Raw genomic sequence first — 26388 nt, forward strand, 5'->3', positions numbered from 1 at the left:
CCGGAGATGTCATAAGAGAATGGAAGCTAACTAATGTTACTCCCATATTCAAAAAAGGTGACAAAAAGAAACCAAATAACTACAGGCCTATAAGCTTGACTTCAATCGTAGGAAAAATGATGGAAACTATCATCAGAACTGCTATCAAACACCATTCAGAAAGTAATTATTTGATAAATGATAGCCAGCATGGTTTCAGATGGAAACGTTCTTGCGCGACTAACTTACTCGAATTCTACAACACAGTCATCTCGAATTATGACAAAAGGAATAATATAGATTTAATATATCTAGACTTTGCAAAAGCTTTTGATACCGTCCCCCACGAAAGACTACTTACTAAATTAGTTTCACAAGGAATAAGTGGTAGCCTATTAAGTTGAACTAGTAATTGGTTGAATGATCGAAAACAGAGTTGTTCTAAATGGCAAAACTTCTACATATAAAAATGTTAGGAGTGGGGTTCCTCAGGGTTCCATTCTTGGACCACCTCTATTCATAGCATATATAAACTATATATACAATGAACTAAAATCAATTGCCTTCAAATTTGCTGATGATACAAAACTGTGCCGAATGGCAAATGGTCAACTTAAACCAATTAAATATTCAAGATGATTTAGATAAATTACAGCAATGGTCTGAAAAGTGGCTAATGAAATCTAACACAAGTAAATGTAAGGTTATGTACACAGGTAAAATAACAAGAGATACGAATACAAGTTATTTGGAAATTCGTTAACAAAAGTAGATAGCGAAAAGGATCTCGGCGTGATTATCAGTAATGATCTCAAATCGTCTAAGTAGTGTACTTCCTCCTCAGAAAAAGCAAATAGATTCTACGACTGATTTCGCGATCTTTTGATTTTAAAAGTCCATCTGTCATTAACAAGCTATATAAATCGATAGTTCATCCACATCTGGAATATCCTGTATCCGTGTGGTCATCGAACCTCATTAAAGACATTGACAAGCTGGAAAAAGTATAACTGCGAGCCACAGAACTGATTCCAAATATCAGAAATAAATAATACGAAAATCGATTAAAACATATGAATCTATTTTCCCTAAAAAAGTGTAGACTCAAAGGTAACTTGATGTGTCGTGCTCCTTGATTCCAAATGGCCAAGATGGTTACATCAAGGAACACAAACAAACATATGCACATGTAATCATCACTCTCAAAATAGAGGTGTTGAATTAGATTATTTTTCCTAAATATGTGACTTTTATTTGTTAGGTTGTTATTCTAAATTCAAATTAGATAGTGAATGGCTGTGTGGGTGTACGGGTGTGGGAGGCTGGACTAAAAGACTTAATCGTACAGACCTTATATGAACATCCTGGTTGCAGTTCCAACTGAGACAGCTAATCTCTGAGAGCGCTCAACAAACAAATACTTAGCTCTCGGATTTACTACACTTTCTTCATGCACTGGTAGAACTGAACTTGACTCTGTGATAATAGCTTAGAAACTGACTTGACTTTAACTTTTGAGAACTTTGACATTTAAACCCTTCTACTTTAAGCTGAATAATTCTGAGTATCAGAACAGACTGAAATTTACTCTGTTGCTGGCCAGGAGGAAACCTCTGGATGATATAGGCTCCTCCTACAACTAATTATGATTGGCTACGATTCTCTCTGTATACTACTACTGGCCAATGGGAACACATGCCTTTTCGTAAACATCCTTGCCTTCCTCAGACAGGGCTCGGTTCATTCGGGGTCAGAGGAGGTCACGAGTCCATTACGGAAAGGCGACCTCAACAAGACAGAAATGGTGTTTATGGCTCGAGAAGGTTTTTATGGCTCGAGAAGGGGCCCCGCGCGCGATGCGATGACGAAAACTAGTATCGACTAGTATCACTGTCTAGTATCAACTAGTATCAACCAGTGGTGATGTTGCCGTCGTCAAACCAATCACCATAGATGCAGGTTTTTAACATTCTAAAGGGAATTGACATCGAAAGTGACAAAATGCTCACACTGAGAATCCGACAAGAAATAATAGTCTCAAATTGCCAGGAAACAGATTTAATTTTGAAATGGGTAGAAACAACTTCGCCAAACGTATAGTTAATGAATGGAATAAACTTCCTGCAGGGGCAGTGCAATGCAGTTCAATTCGAAGCTTTAAAATTCATTTAGATAAACACCTAATCAAGATTCTGTAATACCTGTCATTTATTTTATTTGCTTATTTGTTTGCTATTATTTGCCTGTTTGTTTTTTACTAATTGCTTGATTTGCATTTATTACTATTTAAGTGTCAATTTATTATTATTTACTATTAACTGTTTGATTATTATTTACTATTAACTGTTTGTTTATTATTTAACTATACATATGCATTTATTTATTACATTTATTGGATCTTTCCGGTTATACGAACTATCGATTTTTTGGGTATTTTTACATTTTTTCAATGTATTTTTTTCCGTAGAATCCGAAAATAACATTGTTTTTTTTTTGGAGAAATGGATAGATAAAAAGTTATTCAACTTTAAAGTTATTTATTTCCTATGCATTACTGAAGAAATGCAAACTTTGATTTTTCCTTTCTTTTATCAAATGTAAGACATACATTGTGCCGTTACGAGAGGTAACGGGGCTTTTTTATATGTCCGTGTATCCCCATGTTTACATATCTTTTTGTCGTAAGGCTCGTTTCCCCTCGGAAGAGGTTTCCAAGTTTGTTTTTCGTCATGTTTAATTTAAGTATGCTGCGAGCAGAAGCTTCGTCTGCTTAAGAATACTATCGTTGTAAGTTGTCTGCAAGCTGTGCTGCAAGATAGCATCTCATTATTTGTACGATGTTCACTTAAAGAATTAGACTTAAGAAGGTGTGTAAGAACCGGTTACTGTGGGTCACCTCTAGGCGCCAGTCTTGGTCCGATCTAGAAAGATGTACACACCCCACGCCTAACCAAACCATGTAAGTCTTAAAACTCTTTGTATTTGAGGTTTAGAGTATTCTAGTGCATAGTTTGTAATACCCTCTTCTAGTGTAGCCTTTAGCCTATAGTAATTATAGTACTTTTTACAGTTTTTCATCAAAACCAACGTATTATCGAACGATGGATCAGATCTGCATTAAATACGCATCAAATATCCCCGTGATTCTATAACCTTCAGTCCCAAGTCTGTCTACGTCACGGACGCTATGATGTCGATAATGAAAAAAATGGTTCGATAGAAACGAACAGATGAAGAAAGCATAGGAATGAGGTGTCGGCCAGACCACGCCCTGCACGCCGTTGCCACGTCTAGATTCCCCTCGTCGTCACCACATGAACTTGATGTGTCGCCTTCCTGGCATAAGTGCATGTGTGTGCTTGGGTGTAGTGTAGCGCAAGCCAAAGTGTAGTGATCGTATCGGCGCGCGAGTGTGATGTGGCAGTCTTAGTGATCGTATCGGCGCGCGAGTGTGATGTGGCAGTCTTAGTGATCGTATCGGCGCGCGAGTGTGATGTGGCAACAACGTATGGTTGCCAAGCCCCAACAGTGTTTACATAACACCACGTCGCAGTTAAGCATGTGTTTTTCCTTTGAAGGCAAGCTACCTTGCCTAAATCCTGTCATATGTTAATATAAGCATGCGACTAATGTGCATTTTTAGATTGAACCAAATGTAGGGTTTAATCTGTTGTTGTCTACCTCAATAGTCGTATAGTTAGGAGTGTGGTAACGTACTCCGTGGTTTTCGATTAAGTTCGAGTTTCCTTGTCTTCTTTATCATATTACTGTCTTGTCTCTCACTGTTTCTCTCGCTTGGCAATATGTCTTCCAACCACAGTATAGATGAAGGACCCGTCTCTGGTAGGGTCAGAGTCCTCACGGCTGAAGGGCAAGAGGCTTTTCAGAGAGCGTCTGATCAGCATGAAGAGAGGGTAAAGGCGAGTAGAGAAGGAGTACAAGCCTTATTGGAAGAACCGAATCATGGTCCTTGGTTGTATGAGGCCCACGCTGTGTACCAGGATACTGTAAAAAGGTACCTGGAATTCTTAATGCGTGAACGTACTCCAGAAAGTCTGGCTCGTGCTGAATCAGTGAAGCACGAAGACAGGGATTTTCAGGCATCTTTTCGTCAGGTAATCAGTAACTATGCTTCCTCTTCCTCAGTTGAGGTCACGGAAGAGGAACACCACACTGAACCGTTTTTACAAGATGACCCGAAGTCCAATCAAGTTCCTTTATCCCTCGTCGACCACTCTGAGCGTTGTATGCCCCCTTCCATGAAGGGCAGTTCAAGAAGGTCGGTTAGGTCAGGTCGTTCCAGTAGCACCAGTGTTAGTGTTGCAAGGAAGCAACGAGCCAAGGTGGAGACCGCTCGTATCAGAGTTAAGTTTGCCGAACAGGAGGGTCAGCTTATGAAAGAGCAGGCTGAAATGCAGGCCAAGTTCAAACTTATGACACAGCAAAAGGAGTTGGAAGAAGCCGAAGCCGAACTTAGGCACTTAGGACCCGACGATGATTGGGAAACATGCAGTGACTGGGACCAATTAAAAGGTACAGTCGCTACCCGCACCCAACTATATGTGGAGCAACAGGGTGGTATAGTCGATGTTTCCGCTAGTCAGAAGGATCTGGTAGGCTTGAATCCTGAAAGCCCTGTTTTCAAGCCCTGTTCTGATTTCAGAGTTAACTCACAGCCTGCTAACAATGTTCCATTCAGTTTTGAACCTCGTATCGAAAAGGTAAAGGTGAGGTCTCTGCAACCTGCGCAGCAACCTGTTGCTAACCATGTTTCTTATGTGTCACCACCTGTAGTAAAACCTCCTCGGAGTGCATCTCCTAGGTTGGGGACAACCTCCAATTCTGCCGATTTGAGCAAGTTCTTCTTGCGGAAGGATTTACTTCTTAGCAGGCTGTCTACGTTTGATGATACTGCGGAAGACTATGCTGTTTGGAAAGAGAGTTTCAAGGAAGTCGTGCAAGAGTTAGGCACCTCATGTAAGGAGGAAATAGACCTGTTAGTTAAGTACCTAGGTCCTGAGTCTAAAGAATGGGCCCGTACAACTAGAAACTCAAATGCCAAGAATCCAAACCTGGCGTGCAGTAGAATTTGGGAGCGCTTGGATGACAGGTTTGCTGCCCCTTCGATCATTGAGACTTCAATTAAAAAGAAGCTCGCCAACTTCTCTAGGATTTCACCTAGAGACACCTTAAGGTTATACGACCTGTGTGACATTCTGTATCAGATAGAAGCCTTGAAGGCTAACCCTGTATACAGTACACTGTTTGCATATTATGACGCCTCGTCAGGCATCAATCCCATTGTCGCAAAACTTCCACCCTGTATACAGAAAGCGTGGACTGGCAGAGCCATGAACTACAAGACTGCTCACGGTGTGCCGTACCCACCTTTCTCCTTCTTCATTGAGTTTGTGAAGGAGATGGCAAGGGTCGAGAATGATCCATGTTTCTCTTATCAAAGCCTTGGAGCCGATGGTTTTGTGAAACCAGAGAAGCCACCTCCCTCTAAGTTTCCTCAAGTACGTGTGAAGAAGACTGACACCATGTTGTCCAGTGGCAGTAAGTCGACCACGGGCGCTGACAGGTCTGTTGGCGCCGCTAGTCCTACCGAGCAAAGAAAGGCAGAAAAGGGAGATTTTTGCGTCTACCATGATGCCTACGTACACCATTTGGATTTCTGCAGGGCTTTTCGCACCATGTCAGTGAGCGAGAGGAAGGTTTTCTTAAACGATAAAGGAGTGTGCAACAGATGTTGCAAAGGTAACCATCCTCCTTCCAGCTGCAAAGAGAGAACTTTCTGCAAACTCTGTAAGGCCCATACTCATGTGACTGCCTTACATCACGATGAACCCAGGTCGAAGAGGAGTTCGACTCAAGCGGTTACACAGCATGGAAGGGAGGTTGCTCAAGATAAAACACCTCGCTCCCCTGTAGTCAATCAAGTGCCGCTTCCAAATGTTCTTACCCCCATAGTAAAGACTCAGGGAGGGGAGGATGCTGCGGTCAATTCCAAATGTACCTTGATATGCAGTAACCCCACCTCCATGAGTAAGTCCTGCGCCAAGACCTTCTTGGTAAAGGTCTATCCTGAAAGTAAGCCAGAGCTCGGAGTGTGGTGTTATGCCATCCTAGACGATCAGTGCAATTGCTCTTTAGCAAGGTCTGAGTTTTTCGATTTGTTTGACAAGCTGAGCAAACGGGTTTCATATCGTCTAGCTACCTGTGCAGGTGTAACGGGCGCTTCTGGGCGCACCACCAAAAATTACACCATCGTGTCTTGGCATAACTCACAAGAGGTGCATATCCCTAAGTTAGTGGAATGCGACAGCATTCCCAGTGTAAGAGAAGAGATACCCACCCCCGCCATAGCTCGTGGTTATCCCCATCTGTCCGATCTGGCCGAATGTATTCCACCTCTGGTTCCTGAAGCTGAGATTCTACTCATCATTGGTCGAGATGTGCCTTCAGCTCATTACATTTTTGACCAGAGAATTGGACCTGTCAATGCCCCTCTAGCTCAACAGACCAGTCTGGGTTGGGCAATCATTGGGGAAGTGTGTCTCCATGGCACTTGTAGGCCTCCTGTCATTAGCAGTTTCAAAACATCCTTTGTACATGATAGACGTCCCTCTATAGTCGCACCATGTGGTAACCAGATTCATGTTTCTGAAGTAAAGGATGATTTGTTCAAGGTAACCAAAGATGATGACAAGGCCGCCCTGTCGATTGAAGACAGGAAGTTCTTGGATGTTATGAACTCAGAGTTCCGCAAGGATCAAAGTGGTCATTGGGTCGCGCCACTGCCTTTCCGTCCCAATGTTGTAGCCACCAGTAATAATAGAGACTTTGTGTGGCACCGCACACTGTCTCTCCATCGTAGCCTCAGCACAAAGCCGGAAAAACGTCAGCATATGATGGCCTTCATGCAAAAGATGTTAGATCGTGGGCATGCTGAGGTTGCACCACCATTGAAGTCTGATCAGAAGTGCTGGTATCTTCCATTGTTTGGGGTGTACCACCCTAAGAAACCTGACAAGATCAGGGTTGTGTTCGACTCTTCTGCCAAATCCAGAGAGTTCTCCCTAAATGATATGCTGATGTCAGGTCCTGATATGACAAACAGTATTCTCGGGATTCTTCTACGTTTCCGTCAGGAAGCTGTAGCAGTGGCAGCTGATGTAGAACAGATGTTCTACAATTTCAAAGTGAAGACTGAGCAAAGAGATTATCTCAGATTCTTCTGGTACAAGAATAATGACCCTGATGAAAGGTTGATTGAGTATAGAATGACTGTTCACGTTTTTGGGAACACGCCATCTCCCGCCATTGCCACCTATGGCTTGCGTAAGTCTGTAGAAGATGCCTCTCCTGAAGTTCGCTATTTCATAGAGAACAATTTCTACGTGGATGATGGGTTAGCATCTCTGCCAGATGCGGAGACTGCTTACAAGTTAATCCAAGACTCTAAGTCAGCACTTCAAGAAGGAGGACGCCTGCGCTTGCACAAGATCACTTCCAACAGTAAGGAAGTGCTGGAAAAGTTTGCCACCAGTGAGCTGGCTGATAACCTTCAGGAGCTGAACCTAACTTCTGACTCTATGCCTATGCAGTCTAGCCTGGGCCTCTTATGGGACATCCAAAGAGACGTTTTCGTCTATAAGTTCATGGATTCAGACAAGCCTTCGACAAAAAGAGGGATACTGTCTGTTGTAAATAGTCTGTTTGACCCCATGGGATTCTTAGCTCCAGTAATAATAGTGGGAAAACTACTCCTAAGAGAGATAACCAATCTAAAGTGTGGTTGGGATGAACCCATACCAGCTAAGATCCATACCAAATGGTCCAGATGGCTAACGTCCTTAAGGGACCTCAAGGATATAAGCATCAATCGTCAGTTTGCTAGTATTTCTTTGTCTCAAGCTCACAGGATAGAGCTTCATACCTTTTCAGATGCTTCCAGAGTAGCAGTAGGAGCTGTATCATATCTTAAGGTTTTCAGTGATACCAAAAGCTACCAGGTGTGTTTTGTGAGGGGACAAGCTAAAGTAGCTCCCAACCATGGTCATACTATTCCCAGGTTAGAGTTGTGTGCTGCAGTGATGGCAGTTAATCTCAGCAATTCCATCTCGGATTGCTTGGACAAACCCTTAGACGCAAGGCATTTCTATTCTGACAGCATGATTGTCTTGGGCTATATTCATAATGAAAGGCGTAGATTTCAGGTCTACGTGAGTAACAGAGTAGACCACATTAGGTCGTCCACCGAACCTAACCAATGGCATTATGTACCTACAGATTGTAATCCAGCAGACCTGGCTACCCGTGGTCTTGAAATAACCAACCTAAATCAGAGTGATTGGTTGTCAGGTCCCTCAAGCTTATTTGAGGATGTTGTATCCACCAGTTGAATTTTTCCTCTTGTAAGCCCTGAGACAGATAAAGAAGTAAAGGTATCAGACTACACAATTGAGTCTGAACCCCTTGTTAGTGCAAACAAAAGCAATGTAGAGCCTGCAATTGCGTCATTAGCTCAGAGGTTCTCTAATTTCTCCTGTTGGAGGAGACTTGTAAGAGCGGTAGCTCTCCTTAAGCATATAGCCCGTTCTTTCAAACAAGGTAACAAGTGTTGTTCAGGTTGGCATATATGCAACAAACATAAGTCACCCGATCAACTAGAAGATGCAGCTGATTTCATTGTTCAGACATACCAAAAGGATTATTTCTCGTCTGCCATGACTAAATTGCAAGGTGAAGTTTGTTTACCTCCTTCCAGTCCCATTGCATCTCTGTCTCCTTATTTAGACCAGAAGGGCCTACTTCGTGTAGGAGGCAGGTTGAGTCAAGGCGGTGATATACTGGGTATGCTTGCAAGGCCTATTATTATTCCAAAGGAATCCCACTTAGGCTTGTTGTTGATCCGTCACTACCATGAGACAGTGCACCACCAAGGGAGAGTGATTACAGAAGGAGCCGTCCGTACAGGTGGTTTCTGGATTTTGGGAGGGAAACGTACCATTTCTAAGGTCATTTCCAAATGCGTCACCTGTAAAAGGGTAAGAGGTAAGGTGTGTGTTCAGAAGATGGGAGACTTACCCGTCGATAGACTTACTCCCAATCCGCCATTTTCCTATGTAGGAGTTGACCTTTTTGGCCCCTGGCATATAAAAACTCGGCGCACTAGAAGTTCCTTCCTCGAAAGTAAAAGATGGGGCGTTCTGTTCACCTGTCTTGTTTCCAGAGCTATCCACATAGAGACTGTAGAAGAATTGAGTACTTCTTCCTTCATTAATGCCTTAAAGAGATTCATTTGTATTCGTGGCCCAGTTAAGATGATGCGTTCTGACAGAGGCACGAACTTTGTAGGTGCTGTCAAAGCACTGAACTTGCTTGCCATTACCGATGAAGGTGGTGATGTCAATAGTTTCTTGTCAAGTCAAGGTTGCACTTGGTTGTTTAACCCTCCTCATGCTTCTCACATGGGTGGAGCATGGGAGCGTATGGTGGGGATAGTCCGCAACATCATGAATGTGATACTGACTAACCATCACCCCAAGGCATTAACACATGAGGTGTTAGTAACCTTCTTTGCAGAAGTATGTAAGATCGTGAATTCCAGACCTTTAGTTCCTGTTTCCTCGGACCCTAGTAGTCCTTTCATTTTGTCTCCGTCCATCCTTCTCACTCAGAAAACTGATATTCCTGTAACTCTTCCTGAAGAGATAGATATTAAGGCAGTATACAAATCTCAATGGAAGCATGTCCATCACCTTGCTGAGGAATTCTGGAAGAGATGGAAGAAAGAGTATCTTTCCTCTTTACAACCCAGAAGAAAGTGGGTCAATTCCTCTCCAAATGTAAAGGTGGATGATGTAGTGTTGGTAAAAAATCAAGAGTGTCCCCAAGGACAGTGGCCCTTGGGTATTGTAAACAAAGTATTCCCTGGCAAGGATGATTTAGTCAGGAAGGTCCAAGTAAGAGTTGTGGTAAACAACAAAGCCCATGAATATGTAAGACCCATTTCTGAGCTTGTGTTGCTAGGTCAATAGTTTTGGTAATTTTTCCCCTAGAAAATTAGGAAGGGAGTGTGCCGTTACGAGAGGTAACGGGGCTTTTTTATATGTCCGTGTATCCCCATGTTTACATATCTTTTTGTCGTAAGGCTCGTTTCCCCTCGGAAGAGGTTTCCAAGTTTGTTTTTCGTCATGTTTAATTTAAGTATGCTGCGAGCAGAAGCTTCGTCTGCTTAAGAATACTATCGTTGTAAGTTGTCTGCAAGCTGTGCTGCAAGATAGCATCTCATTATTTGTACGATGTTCACTTAAAGAATTAGACTTAAGAAGGTGTGTAAGAACCGGTTACTGTGGGTCACCTCTAGGCGCCAGTCTTGGTCCGATCTAGAAAGATGTACACACCCCACGCCTAACCAAACCATGTAAGTCTTAAAACTCTTTGTATTTGAGGTTTAGAGTATTCTAGTGCATAGTTTGTAATACCCTCTTCTAGTGTAGCCTTTAGCCTATAGTAATTATAGTACTTTTTACAGTTTTTCATCAAAACCAACGTATTATCGAACGATGGATCAGATCTGCATTAAATACGCATCAAATATCCCCGTGATTCTATAACCTTCAGTCCCAAGTCTGTCTACGTCACGGACGCTATGATGTTGAATACCTATTTCATCTCCGGAGTCCCAGTCGATTCCGGCATATACATTCTTTGATGTTTTCAATCTTTTATCAAATAAAGAACTCTTTTCCTTCAAAAGAATTACTTTACGTCAAAATTACTTATATCTAGCAATATTTGTTCAAAATATTGGTCCTTTTCTATACGTTTCCGCCACACAAACTCGCAGAGATAAGAATCAATCATTTGTCGGTGAATCCCTCCTTGGCGTTTTTTCTTCATTTTCAAGCTATGCCACATACTTTCAACCGCTTGAGTGTTTGCACCTGTTTTAGGGTCTACAAAATTCTCGGAGTGATTCACAGTGCAGTGTTTATAATTATATCCATCAAGTAGTGATATGCCGTCGTACGCTTTCCAAAGGTCGCTTATTATTGTTGTTCCAGGTCGAATGCTCCTTTTTATGCATTGTGTCTGTGTTTCAGCATTTCTTCTTGGAACAGCATACAAAAAACATTCTTTGGTTTCTCTGCATACTCCACCAAAGACCCATTGCTCTGGTAGCTCTCTTCCTCTGTTGTATTTTCTCTTGCTGAAATGAGTTTCATCAATTTCCACCGTTGTATCAGGTCCGCCAATGACCATTGGGGTTTTCAGCAATGTTTCAGCACATACATGGAAAGGATAGGTTAGGTTAGTTTAGGTTAGGTTAGGTTAGGTTAGGTTAGGTTAGGTTAGTTTATTGATATTTACTTACCTCTCTGAGATAATTGTTGAAATCGACTGCTGTATCCTTGTTGATTTCAATCTCATCGTTGCAGTAATTAGAGCTTGTGTAGTCTTTTGCCCATGAATATATGAAAATAATGATTTTTGTCCAAGGTAATTTTGAGCCCTCCAGCCAAGTATTTTTACGAACTGTAACATTTTCCTGACCACAACTTGATTTGTTGTAACGCCATTTAGCTCATCCATTCATTTCTTTTAGTTCCATTTCATGCTTTCTTTGGCATTTTTTGCTCTGTGGTATAATATTCTTCTCTTGAAGGAATTTTGCCGCATCAAGCTCTGTTTTAATATTCTCAAATAGCCACTTTAGATTGTATTTAGTATTCATAACCTAAATAACGTGATTTTTGCCCTGAAAGAGAGGAAAAATGAAAGTTAGCATTTCTTTAGTATTACATAGGGAATAAATAACTTTAAAGTTGAATAACTTTTTACCTATTGGTTTCTCAAAAAAAAAAACAATGTCATTTTCGGATTGTACGGAAAAAAATACATTGAAAAAATGTAAAAATACCCAAAAAATCGATAGTTCGTATAACCGGAAAGATCCCATTTATTATTATTTATATTATAATCATTTTTATTTATTTATTTATTCGTTTACTTATTTATTTATCATTATTTTTTCGCATTCGACCTAGTTATGGACCAAAAGGTCTCCTGTCGGCATGCTCCTCCTTTGTAAACTGATGAAAGAATATTATCGGATATCATCTCAAAAACGTAACATGCATTAGTCCATTAAATAGCATCAAACTAATAATCTACTACAGAAACAAGAATGCAAGAAACCTCTTTATGCACAACAGCACAGCACCTAAACCACAACTCATAAAGCAATCAAATGTAATTTACGAGTTCAAGTGCAAACAGGAGACTGAGCTCCTAAATAACATAAAATACATTGGAGCAACCAACCCTGGAACAAAGAAGAGAAAGAGGAGATCTACTTACTATTTTCAGAATTATGAAAGGGATGGAAGTCCCCGACAGATATGATTTATTAAAGTGGGACATAAAAAGAAACTCAAAAGGATAGTTAAAGAAGATATGAAAAAGAATAGTTTCCTACACAGTGGTGCATATCTGGAACAAATTGGATGAGGCAACAGTGTGTGCTATAACTATACAAGTATTTGAGAACAAACTTATGCTAAAAGATACAAAGACGGGTCATACGAGCATAGCTCCTTTCCCGTATAATACAACTAGGTAAATACAACTAGTTAAATAGTGCAAATTTCGGTGCCCGGCTACAGTGCGAAAAGCTGAATCAATATGCTAGATATAACTGTAACAAGTTTTATGAGTGTAAGGCAAATTAGGATAAATCTATAAAACACATTGGAAACTAAATCAGATTAAAAAGACTTTATAAACATTACCGGCATATCAAAAAGAAAAGAAATTAGTAATTGGAAATAAAAAACAGAATAAAATTATTTTAAAAATCTACTAAAGAAGAGTCGTTTTTATGAACTAGAAATTTGCAAATAACGAATTCAAATCGTGAAAATAAAAAGTAAAATACAAAAAATTTTCAGTTTATAACTACATAGAGAACCAAACAAAGGAAGTCTTCATAGAATATGGAAAAATATAAAAAAAAAAAATAGTCAAATAGGTATATACTTATAGACCAGCCGACAAAGTATTATATGTAAATCTAAAATTCTATTTAGACAGGTCCCATCCCACAATGGTGACGTCATATTCTAACGTGATTTTTGGACGTTGTGGCTGTATATACATTACATATGACATATTAATCATAGAAACTATGCTAACGGTTAATGCAGTTGGGAAAGAATTCCATACTCTTGCGTGATCTACGAAAATGTGTCGTCACTTGTGATGATAAAACTCTTTGTTTGAATCGCTTCCAGCAAAACTATATCAATCTATACAAATTAACAGTTATTATTAGTAGTAACTAATGAAATACGAGTCAATAATCAAAGGCATATTCGACAACAAATGCATGCTTTTACATGAATAATATTTGAATTCAAGCTTTCTGAATCGTACTGTTTACATTCGATCGAACGCGAAGTCGCAGATGTCAATAATTCGAGATCTGTTATAAGAAAAATATATATAACTGAGGGACTTGTCATAGATGGATCAGTATTTAACACGATATAAGGTACTGTTCGTTTATTCATAAAAGTGATAAAGTGTGTGAAGAAAGCCTAGTATGATTTTAAATGGGATATTGCCTTGTTAGGCTACCTACTCAAAAGTTTACAAAAATTTCAAGGTAAGTCGATAAAGTTATAGGAAAACTTCATATAATGTACTGTATTACTTACCTAGTTATGGTTTACACGATTGTATTTATTACATGATTCACAAAAGTGACAAAGGTTATGTACCACTTGGAGTTGGGTTTTAATGGATCAATTTTCAAAGCATTGTTAATTTAATTGTATGATTGTAATTTGTTTGTGACTGTCAATGCTTTGATCCATAATCATAATCATTATGATTATGGATCAAAGCATTGACAGTCACAAACATTGATTATCATTATGATAATGATAATCAATGCCATTGATTGATTATTGAAATCATCCAAAATTTTGTAATTTGTCAGAGGTTAAATTTATTGATGGCTTATTGGAGAAGTGTGGAGGGCATTCAAATGGATTTATCATTTATCACTGTTTTTTTTCTTTCCAGAATGATAAGAGCTACCACCATGAAATGGGTAATGCTCTCACTAGTTGTTGGAGCACTGTGTATCACCTCCAGTAAGGCTTATTTTGATCAAGATGATGAAGACGATGATTTTTATGCCTTCATTGGACAGTTAGGGGAGGAGAGTGAGCCATGGATAGATCCACATGATATGATAGGGGACTTGGATATAGATAAGGAATCATCGCACAATGCAGAAGTAGTGAAATCTGTACAAGAAGATACTGAAGAAGATTTGTTTGCATCATATACACCTGAAAAGGAAGAAAAGAGTAAAGAACCGTCTTATGCAGGAGGTGAGATGGTAAATTTAAAGAAATGCACACCTATAAGATATAGGAATAGAAAACTAAACATTAATTTTTTATATCGTAATGCATCAGTATAATATATGATTATCTTGGCGGACATCAATAACAAAAATGGTAAAAGTGATCCACTATTAGATGGAGCTGTGATGAGATCCTTGAGATGCCATGTTTGTTTTGATAGATACAGAAGTCAAAGAAATTGAAGTGTAATAGATTTTTCTAACCTAACCTAACCTATGGGGGTATGCATCACCTAGAGGTTATCAGGGTTCTTATCGTCAGGGATGTTGACATTGACGTGACTGGACAGACAGGACAAACATGGTGTCTAGAAGCTGTAGTCCTAGCGCCGTCCAATAGTGTATCGTTTTAAGCAAAGTTTTTTATAAATGATTCTGCCATGAAAAACATATGTTGATGTACTTTAATTTACCAAATTAATATTTTATTTTCTACTACTATATTGTGTAGGTGTTCACTTCTTTAGTAATACCAGCAAGATATATTTGGTTCTTTTTTCTTTTTGTTTTAATAGATCAGATATAGAGTAAGTTATTTTCAGTTGTAGTTATTACAGTACTATCTGTAATAACATGACATGAAATGTAGTGCATAGGATTTCAAGTTAGTGAAATTTATGGTTACAGTTATTATCATTAAACCAGGTGACAATACTTATTATCATCGCCAGGTACTTGATATTTTATGTTACAGAGGCTGATGACATTCAAGATCTTAAGGATGAATTGGTTCAGTGTAAAAATGACCATAGAAACATAGAAGAGAAATTGAAGGTAATTATAATGTGGAATAGTTGAAATGAAATTCTTCAAAATATGATATCAATATACTTTGCTTTGCACATAAGGAAAAAATAGTCTTGAATCTATTTCAGAGCAGTATTTCATTAAAAAAAATTATGCTCAGTTTGATAAATTCAAAATCAGTTTGGTCAAAATTGATATTTGGTGGTTTTGCTTCTTGCACATGGAGTGGTCCAATAAATATAATCAGTATATGAAGCATGTATCATGGAGGTCTTTGTAAATATGATGTGACAAATGTTTCAATAATTTTATTCAGCAGGGTTGGATTTTTTGTGGAAGGATGATGTAGACCTCATTTAAGAAAGCTAACATTAGAAGGATGTTGTTTGGGTTGTCGAAGAAAGTGTTGCAATACATGATATGGTTTGACATCACACACTCCCCCCTATTGGGAGGCTAGGACAGTGTCCCTCACAGAGGCTTTTGTAGCGTGGAGTTTAATGAACCATGCCCTTAGTTCAACTTCACTGGTGGTAGGATTTGAACCGCCCTCACCCCCTTGGCCTTCGCCGCAAGTAACGAAGGGTGTTTCCTCTGCAATCCACCATGGTGGCAAAGGTATAAGAGTGGGTACCCAAAAGCATACAGATGGCCTGAACTACTGAAATTTGACCATAGAAGTCATAGATGGGGTGACAAGAATAACTGAAGAAGGTGACGATGTACAGAAGTGAAACTATCATATATTTGGGACAGCTCGTTTGTTTATCAGACTGGATCATAAATGAGGAATTTTAGAACTACTAATTTTGTATTTGCTTAAAGTTTAATGCACTTGGTCTCCACATGGTCGGCCCTGAATCAGGTATTAAGTGTGTAAGTTTTATTCAATTTGCACTTTATGGATTCCAGTAACAACCTTACAGATGAGAACTGTGCAGGATTGTTTTATGGCATTTATGAGTTGTACATACATATATATATATACTTTGTTTACTTTCTGACCCAGGGCAGTGGACAGGATGCAGGGAAGACCCGTCATCCAGGAGGTGCCAAGATAGGAGGGAGGGAGGAGGGTGGAGGGGAGTGGAATATATGGGAAATAAAATGGTTGGGAGTGATTTCTATGCCTTTTTCTTTTTGGCTACTCCCTGTGTAAGGGGAAAAAAGCCTTTGGTATATGTATGTATGTATGTACATACATATATATACCAAGGGCATTTTCCCTCTTACAAGGGAAGTAGCCAAAAACAAAGGCATTATATGTTGTAGTAGTACTAATTTTGTTATGCTTGCTATTTACTTCACTTGGTCTTGTTATGGTCTGTCCTGAATTGGGTATTAAGTGCTGTGTTTTATGCAATTTATACTTAGATTTCAGTAACAACCTCATAAATGAGAACTTTGCAGGATTGCTTTATGGTGAGAGATTAATTTCTATTGAATGCTGATAATTTTCTTCACTTCTGTTCCTTCTAAAATATTCCTTACCACTTGTATGACTCCCTGTCTGGGGTATTGACTGCATGTTACTGTGGGGTTAAGAGCTCTTCAGTAGCTGTGTGTTATTATGAAGTAATGAGTACACCGTCTGGGATATTGGCTGCATGTTATTGTAGGGTTAAAAGCTGCTCGTTAGCATGGGGTTAATACTTTATGGTCAATATGGGGTGCCCCTACAGATCAGAGCCACACATCATTTTGTCTGTGATAGAGGAAATCTCTATTCATAGAGAAATTATGATACTTTATTATACTGCAACTGTCCCTCTGTTATGCTGTCCCCCAACCCCTTGTTACTGTCCTGTTCCACTTCTCTAAATATTCATTTCCTTTTTGTGCCAAACCCTGTGATAGGGGAAAAGAATACTGCCACCAAGTGTTCCCACTTGAGTTGTAAAAGGTGACAAAAGTGGGATGGGGATAGGCCTAAGTATTCTACTCTCTGTAGCCCTAAAGGGGACATTCCTAAAAACAGGAGAAGCAGTCGAGGGTCTGGAAGTTTTCTAACCAGAACCCTAAAGTTTGGGTCTTCTAATGTGTGTGGATGTGGTACAGATGAGAGTATAAGGGAAGAGATAGACAGTATGTTTGTGAAAAGAAAGATGGATGTGTTGGTATTGAGTGAAACTAAGTTGAAAGGGAGGGGCAAGTTTGAGTTTGGGAGTGTAGTTGGGAGGGTGTCAGGAGTGAAGAGAGGACGAGGGAGAGAAAGTGGATGGAAGGGTGGTACATAGGGCTTTCATGGACTATGTAGTGATAACAAAGAGAAGAGTTTTGGATGTGAATGTTTTAAGGGGAAAGAGTAGGGGAATATCAGATAATTTTTTGGTGGAAGATAAGTTGAGAGTAGAGGATAAATGGAGAAGAGGAAAAGGACAGAAGGTAGGAAGGTGCTTAGAGTAAACTACTTAAATGAGAAAGAAAAGGAGAAGTGCAAGAAAAAGCTGAGAGAGGAGTAGGAGGGAGTGAAGGATAGAGTAGAATTAGGAGTGGAGGAGGAATGGGGATGGTTTGAGGAGGGAGTCACAAGATGAAAATGACAGTGATGAATGAAAAAATGGAAGAGAAATAAGGAAAGATGAGGTGAAAGTGGTTATTAAAATGATGAAAGCAGGTTAGGCACCTGGTTTGCATGGGTGTAATGCAGAGTGTCTAAAAAGGGAGGTATAGTGATGGTGGACTGGCTGGTGAGGTTGTTTAATGTTTGTCTAAAAGAGGGTAGAGTGCCAAAAGACTGGAGGAGTGCCTGTATAGTTCATCTTTACAAGGGAAAAGGGGACAAGTGTGACTGTAGTAGTATCAGAGGAATCATTTTATTGAGTGTAGTTGGGAAGGTTTATGGGAGGGTTTTGATTGAGAGGATTAGGAGAGGAACAGAGGGAGTAATTGGTGAAGAACAGTGTGGGTTTAGGACAGGTAGTGGTTACGTGGATCAGATTTTTGTGGTAAGACATATGTGAGAAAGCTTTAGGAAAAGATAAGGATGTTTTTTGGGCCTTTATGGATTCAAAAAAGGCTTATGACAGGGTAGATAAGAAGGCATTGTGGGAGTATGTGTGAATAATATTTTGACGCAGCCCAAAGGGATTTCTCCCCGTCTTCCCTTCTTTTTTGCATGAAGGGATGGAGAAGGGGGTCACTGATTAAATGAAGTGGCTTTGCTGTGGATGTGCTGTATCTTGCTACATTGCTTCTGACCCATGGCAGTGGGCGAGATGCAGGGATGACCCGTCATCCAGGAGCCAAGATAAGAGGGAGGGGGATGAATGGGAGTGGAGTATGTGGGGATGGAATGGGTGGAAGTGGATCTTATGCCTTTGTTTTTTGGCTACCTCCCTTGTAAGGGGGGAAAAGCTGTTAGTATTTGTACAAAGTCCTCTGTAAGGGGCACTGTCCTAGCCTTCAAATGGGAGGAGTTTGTGACGCTAAAACATATCATATGTATATATGTATGTATGATTCCACCTGTTTAGCATAACATTGGCCCCAAGTGTAGTAGTGCTGGTTATCAATGATGAAATACAAATACAAATTGCAGTCTGAATTCTACCATTGCCATGGCCAGTAGTTACAAATAATGACCTAGTCCAGAAATAACCAAGATATGTAAACATGTTAACTTCTTGCTAAAGGTTGTTATATTTGATGTCATATTCTTGTGTGTGTCTAAATTCTGTCATATCACTAATTCTAGATTTGTTTACAGATTGAGAGAGAACGGGTTAAGGCACAGTACCTAGAGAAACTGAAGGAATCCAGTGTTGATTTCAAACCCTTCTATACAAGGATTGTCTATAATATATGGGATTTGCTGAGATTAGAGGTGAGGAGATTGTATCTGTCTCTTGGCTCATATTATTCCTGTGTGTGAACTGTACAATGCAGTTGGTTTCAGGTCCGTGTCATATGTAGGAGGTTGTTTAGATGGATACAAATTGCTGTACAATCACTGTAGTGTCCCCATATTGAGGATTCATACAAATAAGACACACCACATTCTTTCTTGTTTGAAGATAAATTTTCACTGATAGAGGAATGGTTAACAGCTGTTTAACCTTTATAGTCCATCGTTTATGATGCCCATAGATCTACTTTATCATTGCAGGCAGGAACTCCACCTTTCTTTCTCATGCTCCTGTAGTATGGGGATCAGAATGCTCATTTTTATCCACATTATTCTTGATGACCCTTTGCAATCAACTACACACTTACACATCTCATCACTCACTAGCAGAGCCATACCTTCCCTCCCTCATCCTTTCTTCACTCCTGACACTATATCACATTCCCAAACTCAAACATACCTTTCCCATTCAGTTTAATTTCACTCAGTGCCAACACATTCATCATTCTTATCATAAACCTATTACCAGTCTATGCCTTTTTACTCTTGTTTCTTTCACATTCAAAGTCCCAATTAATAGTTCTTCAGGTTGAAGTCTTCTTCCTGGACTCTCTTTTACCTTGACTTTTCTTGGTAGAAACTTACAGAAAGGAGGATGCATAGTCCCCTAATTTCATTCTATTTATTTGTCTTTAAGAACATTCTTGGGAACACAATAGTGGCATTCTTATCACTAACCACCACATTAGTTTAGGAAAATGAAGAATTGGAGTTGTAGGAGTGTATGAATTTAAGGGAGACGACAGAAAGAAGAGAAAACAAATTAATAGCATGGCTTAGATTTTGCGTGTAGGTGGAGTTTGTCTGATAGATAAATCCTGGATGGTTTTGGTTTGTACAAGATATTACATGTAAAAAGTGAGCGTTTGGCTTTAAGTGGTCACTACAGGAGCACTGGTCTATCCCCTGAGGATTAGAGGATACAGCTGCTGTACATTACCGTGGAGGCTTAATCCAGCTTGGTAAGGTCATATGGATAATGCAAAGTACACATACAGTGTCAGGTGGTGTTTAGACTAGCTGTGGTTGTGAATGGGATGTGCTGTAGCTTAGTGGATATCATGTTGAGCTCATAAGATGGAGGTCGTGAGTTCAATTCCCAGAACCCGGTGTGTTCTTCTTGTGTTGGTTCCCGATAGCCTCAGACAGGCGGGGAGGTGACCCAGGCATCAACCTAAAAAAAGAAAGAAAGAAGAAAAAAAAAAACAGCTGCTTCCAACTGAGGGCTTGCTCTACCCAGAGGTTCCTCACTTCCCACTCCGTGTGAGTGGGATGGCAATTGGAGTGGTTGTGAATGGAGTCTAAAAATAATGTAAATAGCTTGATCATCCAGACTGTGTGTTTGCTGGAGGACTTACATCTATGGTTTATATTTGCAGGAAGCTCAAGATGTTATAAGTGAAAGCGACTTACTTGTGAGGCACCTACAAGCAAGAATCGATTTACTTGGGATCCAAACTCTACGAGAGTACATAGGCACTAAAGGAAATATGCATGAGGTAGGTCTTCTTGATAGAATGATGTGCATAAACTATTTATATGTAAGTGTTTTCTTTTTGTTTCAACAAAGTGAATTGCTCCCTCAGGTTGACAAAGTTATACGGAACCTCTTCTTTGAAGTGGAAGTGGGCGATGGCAGCTCAGACACTCTTGATTTTCTTAAAGCCACATGGGAAAATATGATGACCCACATGAAGGATATTCAGGTGAGTTGGACAATTTTATTTTTTCATAACCTGTAGACAAATATAGTGACTAACAAGTATGGTACAATCAGGGCCCTCACATGGGGGGCGGGGGCATATGCCCTGGGGCATCACATTTAGAGGGTGCGTCAATTCTAGTCTGGACATGCCAACCACAAGGCTGACAAAATAATTATGATAAAAAAAGGTCAAAGGAGCCCTGAATATTTTGCCGCAATATACAAATTTTTGCATTGGAATCAACAGAATATGAAATCTTTTTCTCTTATCCTTTCTGCAATAGGGACATTAAATAACATCTTTAAAATCTGTATAATTATTTCGCAAGCCAATAGCTATAATAGGCAGTAAGGAATAGTGGAGATGGGAAGTGGTGAAAGGGAAGGGGGAGGCATCACTGAGGACTTTGCCCTGGGGTGGCACTCAGGCATGTAAGGGCTCTGGGAACAGTGCCTCCTAGCTACAGTTGTTGCACCAGGATTGTGTAATGTTGCCATGATTATGGCAACATTTGTATATGGATGGGTTGGTAATGATAATTATAATCAGTTTAACCCCTTCCATATGGTGCCGTATACGTAGGCATCATGAGGAGCAAGTGGATTCACGAGGCTGCCATATCAGCGTCTTGATTATATTTATTGTAGTTGTCCCTGCATAATTGACATACTCTGTAAACTGTCTTCATCACATTTTCTATGGCTATCAAAATTCACGGGTGAAAGAGAGAATGATCGATATAAGCAGTGACTATTTTTTATGATGCGAGTATTATGATGGGTGGGAGTGTTTTTATGCCTTTCCCTTTTTGGCTACCTCCCTTGGAAGGGGGAAAAAGCCTTGGTATATGTATGTATGTATTATGACGCAACATCGCACGTCTGGCAGCTAATGCTACCCACGAGATTTTGAACCGTAGTGAAGAGGTTAATGTCATGAAAATTCCCCCCTATCAGGAGGCTAGGATGGTGCCCCTTGCAGAGGACTTTTTAACATGGAATTTAATGAACTATGCCCTAAGTTAAATTCGCCAGTGGCAGGGTTTGAACCACCATCTCAACCTCCATCGCTAGTAACACCCTAGCCTGCTTGGCCAACTAGCAAAAAATGATAATGATAATAACTGTTACCTTGCTGGACGAGCGGGTTAGAGTGTTGCAACTTGTAGCAGAGGTCAAGGTGATGGCAGTTTGAACCCTGCTGCCAGCGAGTTGGACCAAGGGCATGGTTAATTAAATTTCAGAATTCACACCACAAAGTCCTCTGTATGGGGCACTGTCTAAGCCTACTGATAAGAGGTAATTTGCAATGTTAAATTGAATCATTTCCCCAAATCTTACTAAGCTGAGAACCCGCAGCTCCTCAACCGCTTGCAACGTTCCCTGGGGCCTCCCACAGATCTCTTTGGGGATAAGCTAAGGACTGTTGTTTATGTTGCATTGATGTAGGATTGTCTCCACGTCACTGGCTGAAAGTGGAAGAAGGGGAGAAGTCACCAGTTGTCGGCTCACCATTGTGAAAGAAATTAATAGAGGAAGACCTTGGGCCCAGTCTGGGAACCAGGTGCCAGCCTCACAGGGCTGCACCACTTGATGGAAGGAAGGGGGTTGACGGGTGTCATATTTTATTATTGAACTTTGAATCATTTGTTTGTTTGTGCATCATACTCTTGTCTGTCTGTCTGGCTACGTCGTTTGTTTGGTTGCGCGTCATACTCTGTAAACTGTAGACGAAGCTGACTGGCTTCGTCGTCACATTCTGTCCGGGACCGGTTAGAGAAACAGTCGTGGCTCTCCACGTAAGTTGCCTCCTTCCTTTTTACGTGTTCAGTTATGTGGTCTACTCATATGATGAGTCCTATATGTTCATTATATATATAATATTGTGTAAACTATATTTTGTAATTATTTCCAGGTGTTCTAGTTGATTAAAGCTTGGGAGTAGCTACCAAGTCGTATTATTATGACAATTTAATCAACTAGAACATGGAGAAGCTATTAAAGCCAGCTCGTCTGGATCTGGACCCCAGCTCTTCAACTGCAGCGCGAGAGTGGAGGCACTGGTATAAAACCTTCTCCAACTTCATACATGAGTGTGGAGAAAATGCACCTGACAAACTAAGAACTCTTGTGAACTGTGTTAGTCATAATGTTTATGAATACATTGAGGAATGTGCTAATTATGATTCGGCTATTTCTGTTCTACAGAAATTATATGTAAAGACACCCAACGAAATATTCGCTAGGCGTTTACTCGCAACAAAATCCGGTGAATCCTTAGATGAGTTTTTGAGAGAACTACGTAAGTTAGGTAAGGATTGTAACCTAAAGGCAGTCAGTGCTGAACAGTACAAGGAAGAGTTAATTAGGGATGCCTTTATTAATGGTCTAACTTCACCTTTGATTCGTCAACGTCTCTTGGAAAACAAGACTAGAATTACAGGCTGCTTATGATCAAGCTTATTCTTTAGACTTAGCTCAACGCAATGCCAACTCTTACAGTCCCGTAATTCCTCAGTTTGTGCACAACACTGCTGTGATGACCCCTGATCGTACTCAGACTTGGGATGAAACTGTGAAGAATAAACCTATGTCTAAGGATTGTGTGATGACTGCTGAAGATCCGGTATTGGCAGCCACCCTATCCATGAAGAGTAGGTGTTATTTCTGCAGAGGACTACACCATAAGCATATTACTTGTACCACTCAAAATCCTACCTGTAATAAGTGTGGTAAGCAAGATCATTTCGCTCGTGTGGGTATGTCCCCTACAGCTACTATGTTTGACTCTTCCCAGCCTTCGGTCCTTGCCACCATCTCTGGTACCACTTTCCCTCAGAGCCTCCATCTAGCAGCCACCTCCACAACCATCAACGGACGAAAGTTATCAACACTTGTCAATTCCTGCAGTGATGACAGTTACATAGATGAGGAAATTGCACGGGACTTGAAACTTCTAATACATCGAACAGGTAAAGATGTCACTTTAGCTAAGAAGTCATTACACACTAACTCTCATGGTTATGTCATAGATGACTTAACGCTACATCTTAATGGACAAACTTATCCTTCCACTCATCTTGCACTGATGAAAGATTTGTGCTGTGGGGTACTGCTTGGTCAGGATTTCAAAAAACAGCACCAGAATATAGTCATTGAATATGGTGGACCAAAACCTATGCTCAAATTACCCGATACTGACTCGTATCGTTCTCTGGTGGCTGCTGCTGTAGATGAGCCTTCTCTTTTTCAATATTTGTCACCTAACTGTAAGCCCATAGTCACTAAGTCGAGGTGTTATAGTAAATATGACAGAGAATTCATTAAAATGGAAATAAATAGTCTACTTGCTGAGGGTATTGAAAATAGTGTATCCCCATGGAGGGCCCAAGTTGTTATAGTGAAGGATCCAATGAATCGACATAAGAAAAGGATGTGTGTGGATTACTCACAAACTGTGAATCTATACACAGAGCTAGATGCTTATCCATTGCCAAGAATATACACTATGGTGAATGAACTATCAACATACCATGTGTTCTCAACTTTTGACTTAAAAAGTGCATATCACCAAATTCCGCTGAAAGAATCAGACAAGAAATACACAGCCTTTGAGGACAATGGACGCCTATATCAATTTTGTAGGGTTCTGTTCAGAGTGACAATTGGAGTAACTCTTTCAGCGAACCATGGACAAGCCTGTGAAAGAAGAAAACTTACAATGTGCATTTCCATATCTTGACAATATAACTATCGCTGGCTGCACTCAAGAAGAACACGATCGTAATGTACAACACTTTCTTGAAGTCATCAATAACAGAAATTTAACCCTCAATACCTCTTAAACTATTAAGTCTGTTTGCTCCATTAATATCCTTGGTTACTGTGTAGGAAATGGGATTATAAAACCTGATCCTGGGAGCTTCATCCACAACAGGAACTCCCACCCCTCACAAGTCCGGGATCTTTAAAGAGAGCCCTGGGTATGTTTGCTGACTATGCCAAATGGATACAAGATTTTTCAACCAAAGTAAGACATTAGCGAGTGCAAAGAAGTTTCCTTTAGATAAAGAAAGCTTTATAGGCTTTCAGTCTGCTCAAGTTAGAACTTGAAAGAACAACGTTATACTCTGTGGATGAAAACTTGCCCTTTGAAGTCGAATGTGATGCTTCCGAAGTAGCTATTTCGGCTATACTTAATTAACCAGGGTGGGAGACCAGTGGCTTTCATGTCTAGGACTCTGCAAGGAAGCAAAACACAGTATCACATTGTAGAAAAGGAGGACGTGGCTATAATTGAAGCTGTCCATAAATTGGGTCACTTCCTTTCTAGACAACATTTCGATCTTGTTACTGACCAGTGTTCGGGAGCCTTTATGTTCGATAACCGGAAACGCACAAAGATCAAGAATACCAAGATCCAGGTGTGGCGGATGGAACCCGCTGCCTTCAGTTATACCATACATTATCGCCCTGGTAAAGAGAATGTGGTTCCTGATGCCTTCTCTCGAGCCTTCTGTTGTTCTACTGTCTCTTCGTCTTCTACTCTCACAGAACTACATGAGGGTCTATGTCATCCAGGAGTGACTCGTTTATTGCACTTTGTGAGATCTAAGAACCTCCCCTTTTCCACTGAAGATGTCAGAAAGGTTTCTACTTGCTGTAAGATTTGTGCAGAGGTAAAGCCAAGATTCTATAGACCTCGAGAAGGAAAACTCATCAAGGCTACTCAGCCTATGGAGAGGTTAAGCATCGACTTCAAAGGACCTCTCCCAACCACCTCACGTAATCCCTATATACTTACTGTTGTAGATGAATACTCCCATTTCCCTTTTGCTTTTCCATGTCCCAATATGAATATGACAACTGAAATCAAATGCCTGGAACAAGTATTTAGCCTATGTGGGATGCCTAATTGTATTCATTCTGATCTAGGAACATCGTTCATGTCTAAGGATCTCAAAACCTACCTCATACAAAAAGGAGTTGCTACGAGTTGAACTACCCCATATCACCCTATCGGCAATGGACAAGTGGAATGGCTCAACGGTATTATATGGAAGGCAATCCAGCTGGCTCTGAAGTCGCGGGACCTACCCGAACAACATTGGGAATTAGTACTTACTGATGTACTGCACATCTCTTAGATCCCTTCTGTCTACATCTACAAATGTCACACCCCATGAACATTTCTTTGGTTTTCCACGTTGTTCTTCTTCTGGAAGCTCTCTACCCTCATGGCTAATGACACCAGGTCCAGTATAATTGAGAAGATTCATTAGGGCAAACAAAAATGAACCTTTGGTTGATCAAGTCAAACTTCTGGATGTTAATCCAACTTATGCTAATATTAGACATCAGGATGGATGGGAGTCAACAGTTTCTGTTCGTGATTTGGCTCCTTATCCCAAAAGACAGGTCAAGTACTCTCCTGCTGGAAATCTGGAATCATCCTCTACCTCGTCACCTGAGGCTGTACCTATTGCTATATTCCCTGACGTTCCAGAGAACACTGAACTTCACCAAGAGGCTGACGTAGAGACAAATGCGTCAACACCTCTAGTACGGAGGTCAACCTGTGTGTCTAAGGCTCTGGACAGA

The 26388-nt window shown here is 40.3% G+C and overlaps 2 protein-coding genes across 5 annotated transcripts in view; one reads left to right on the top strand and one right to left on the bottom strand.

Annotated features, from left to right (window-relative positions):
* LOC143035772 (uncharacterized) overlaps nt 1-13301 on the bottom strand; it is a 61549-nt gene extending 48248 nt beyond the window's left edge. The window contains exons 1-2 of one of the 2 annotated variants that reach the window (XM_076202713.1): nt 13216-13301; nt 11366-11749 (exon numbers count right to left, since the gene is read on the bottom strand). The gene's annotated coding sequence lies outside the window, so the exon portion shown is untranslated. Of the gene's footprint in view, nt 1-11365; nt 11750-13185 lie in introns of both variants that reach the window. The other variant, XM_076202712.1, reaches the window with a different exon arrangement.
* LOC143035771 (uncharacterized) overlaps nt 10072-26388 on the top strand; it is a 35925-nt gene continuing 19608 nt past the window's right edge. The window contains exons 1-6 of one of the 3 annotated variants that reach the window (XM_076202710.1): nt 10072-10411; nt 14080-14393; nt 15123-15202; nt 18885-19001; nt 20462-20581; nt 20669-20788. In XM_076202710.1, the coding sequence (XP_076058825.1) occupies nt 14081-14393; nt 15123-15202; nt 18885-19001; nt 20462-20581; nt 20669-20788 (750 nt within the window). In that variant the 5' untranslated portion in view covers nt 10072-10411; nt 14080. Of the gene's footprint in view, nt 10412-13427; nt 13658-14079; nt 14394-15122; nt 15203-18884; nt 19002-20461; nt 20582-20668; nt 20789-26388 lie in introns of those variants that run through there. The other 2 variants (XM_076202709.1, XM_076202711.1) reach the window with 2 other exon arrangements.

This window comes from Oratosquilla oratoria, chromosome 19 (assembly GCF_046742065.1).
Source record: "Oratosquilla oratoria isolate Oo_2021 chromosome 19, ASM4674206v1, whole genome shotgun sequence".
In the NCBI taxonomy this organism is placed as follows: Eukaryota; Metazoa; Arthropoda; class Malacostraca; order Stomatopoda; family Squillidae; genus Oratosquilla; species Oratosquilla oratoria.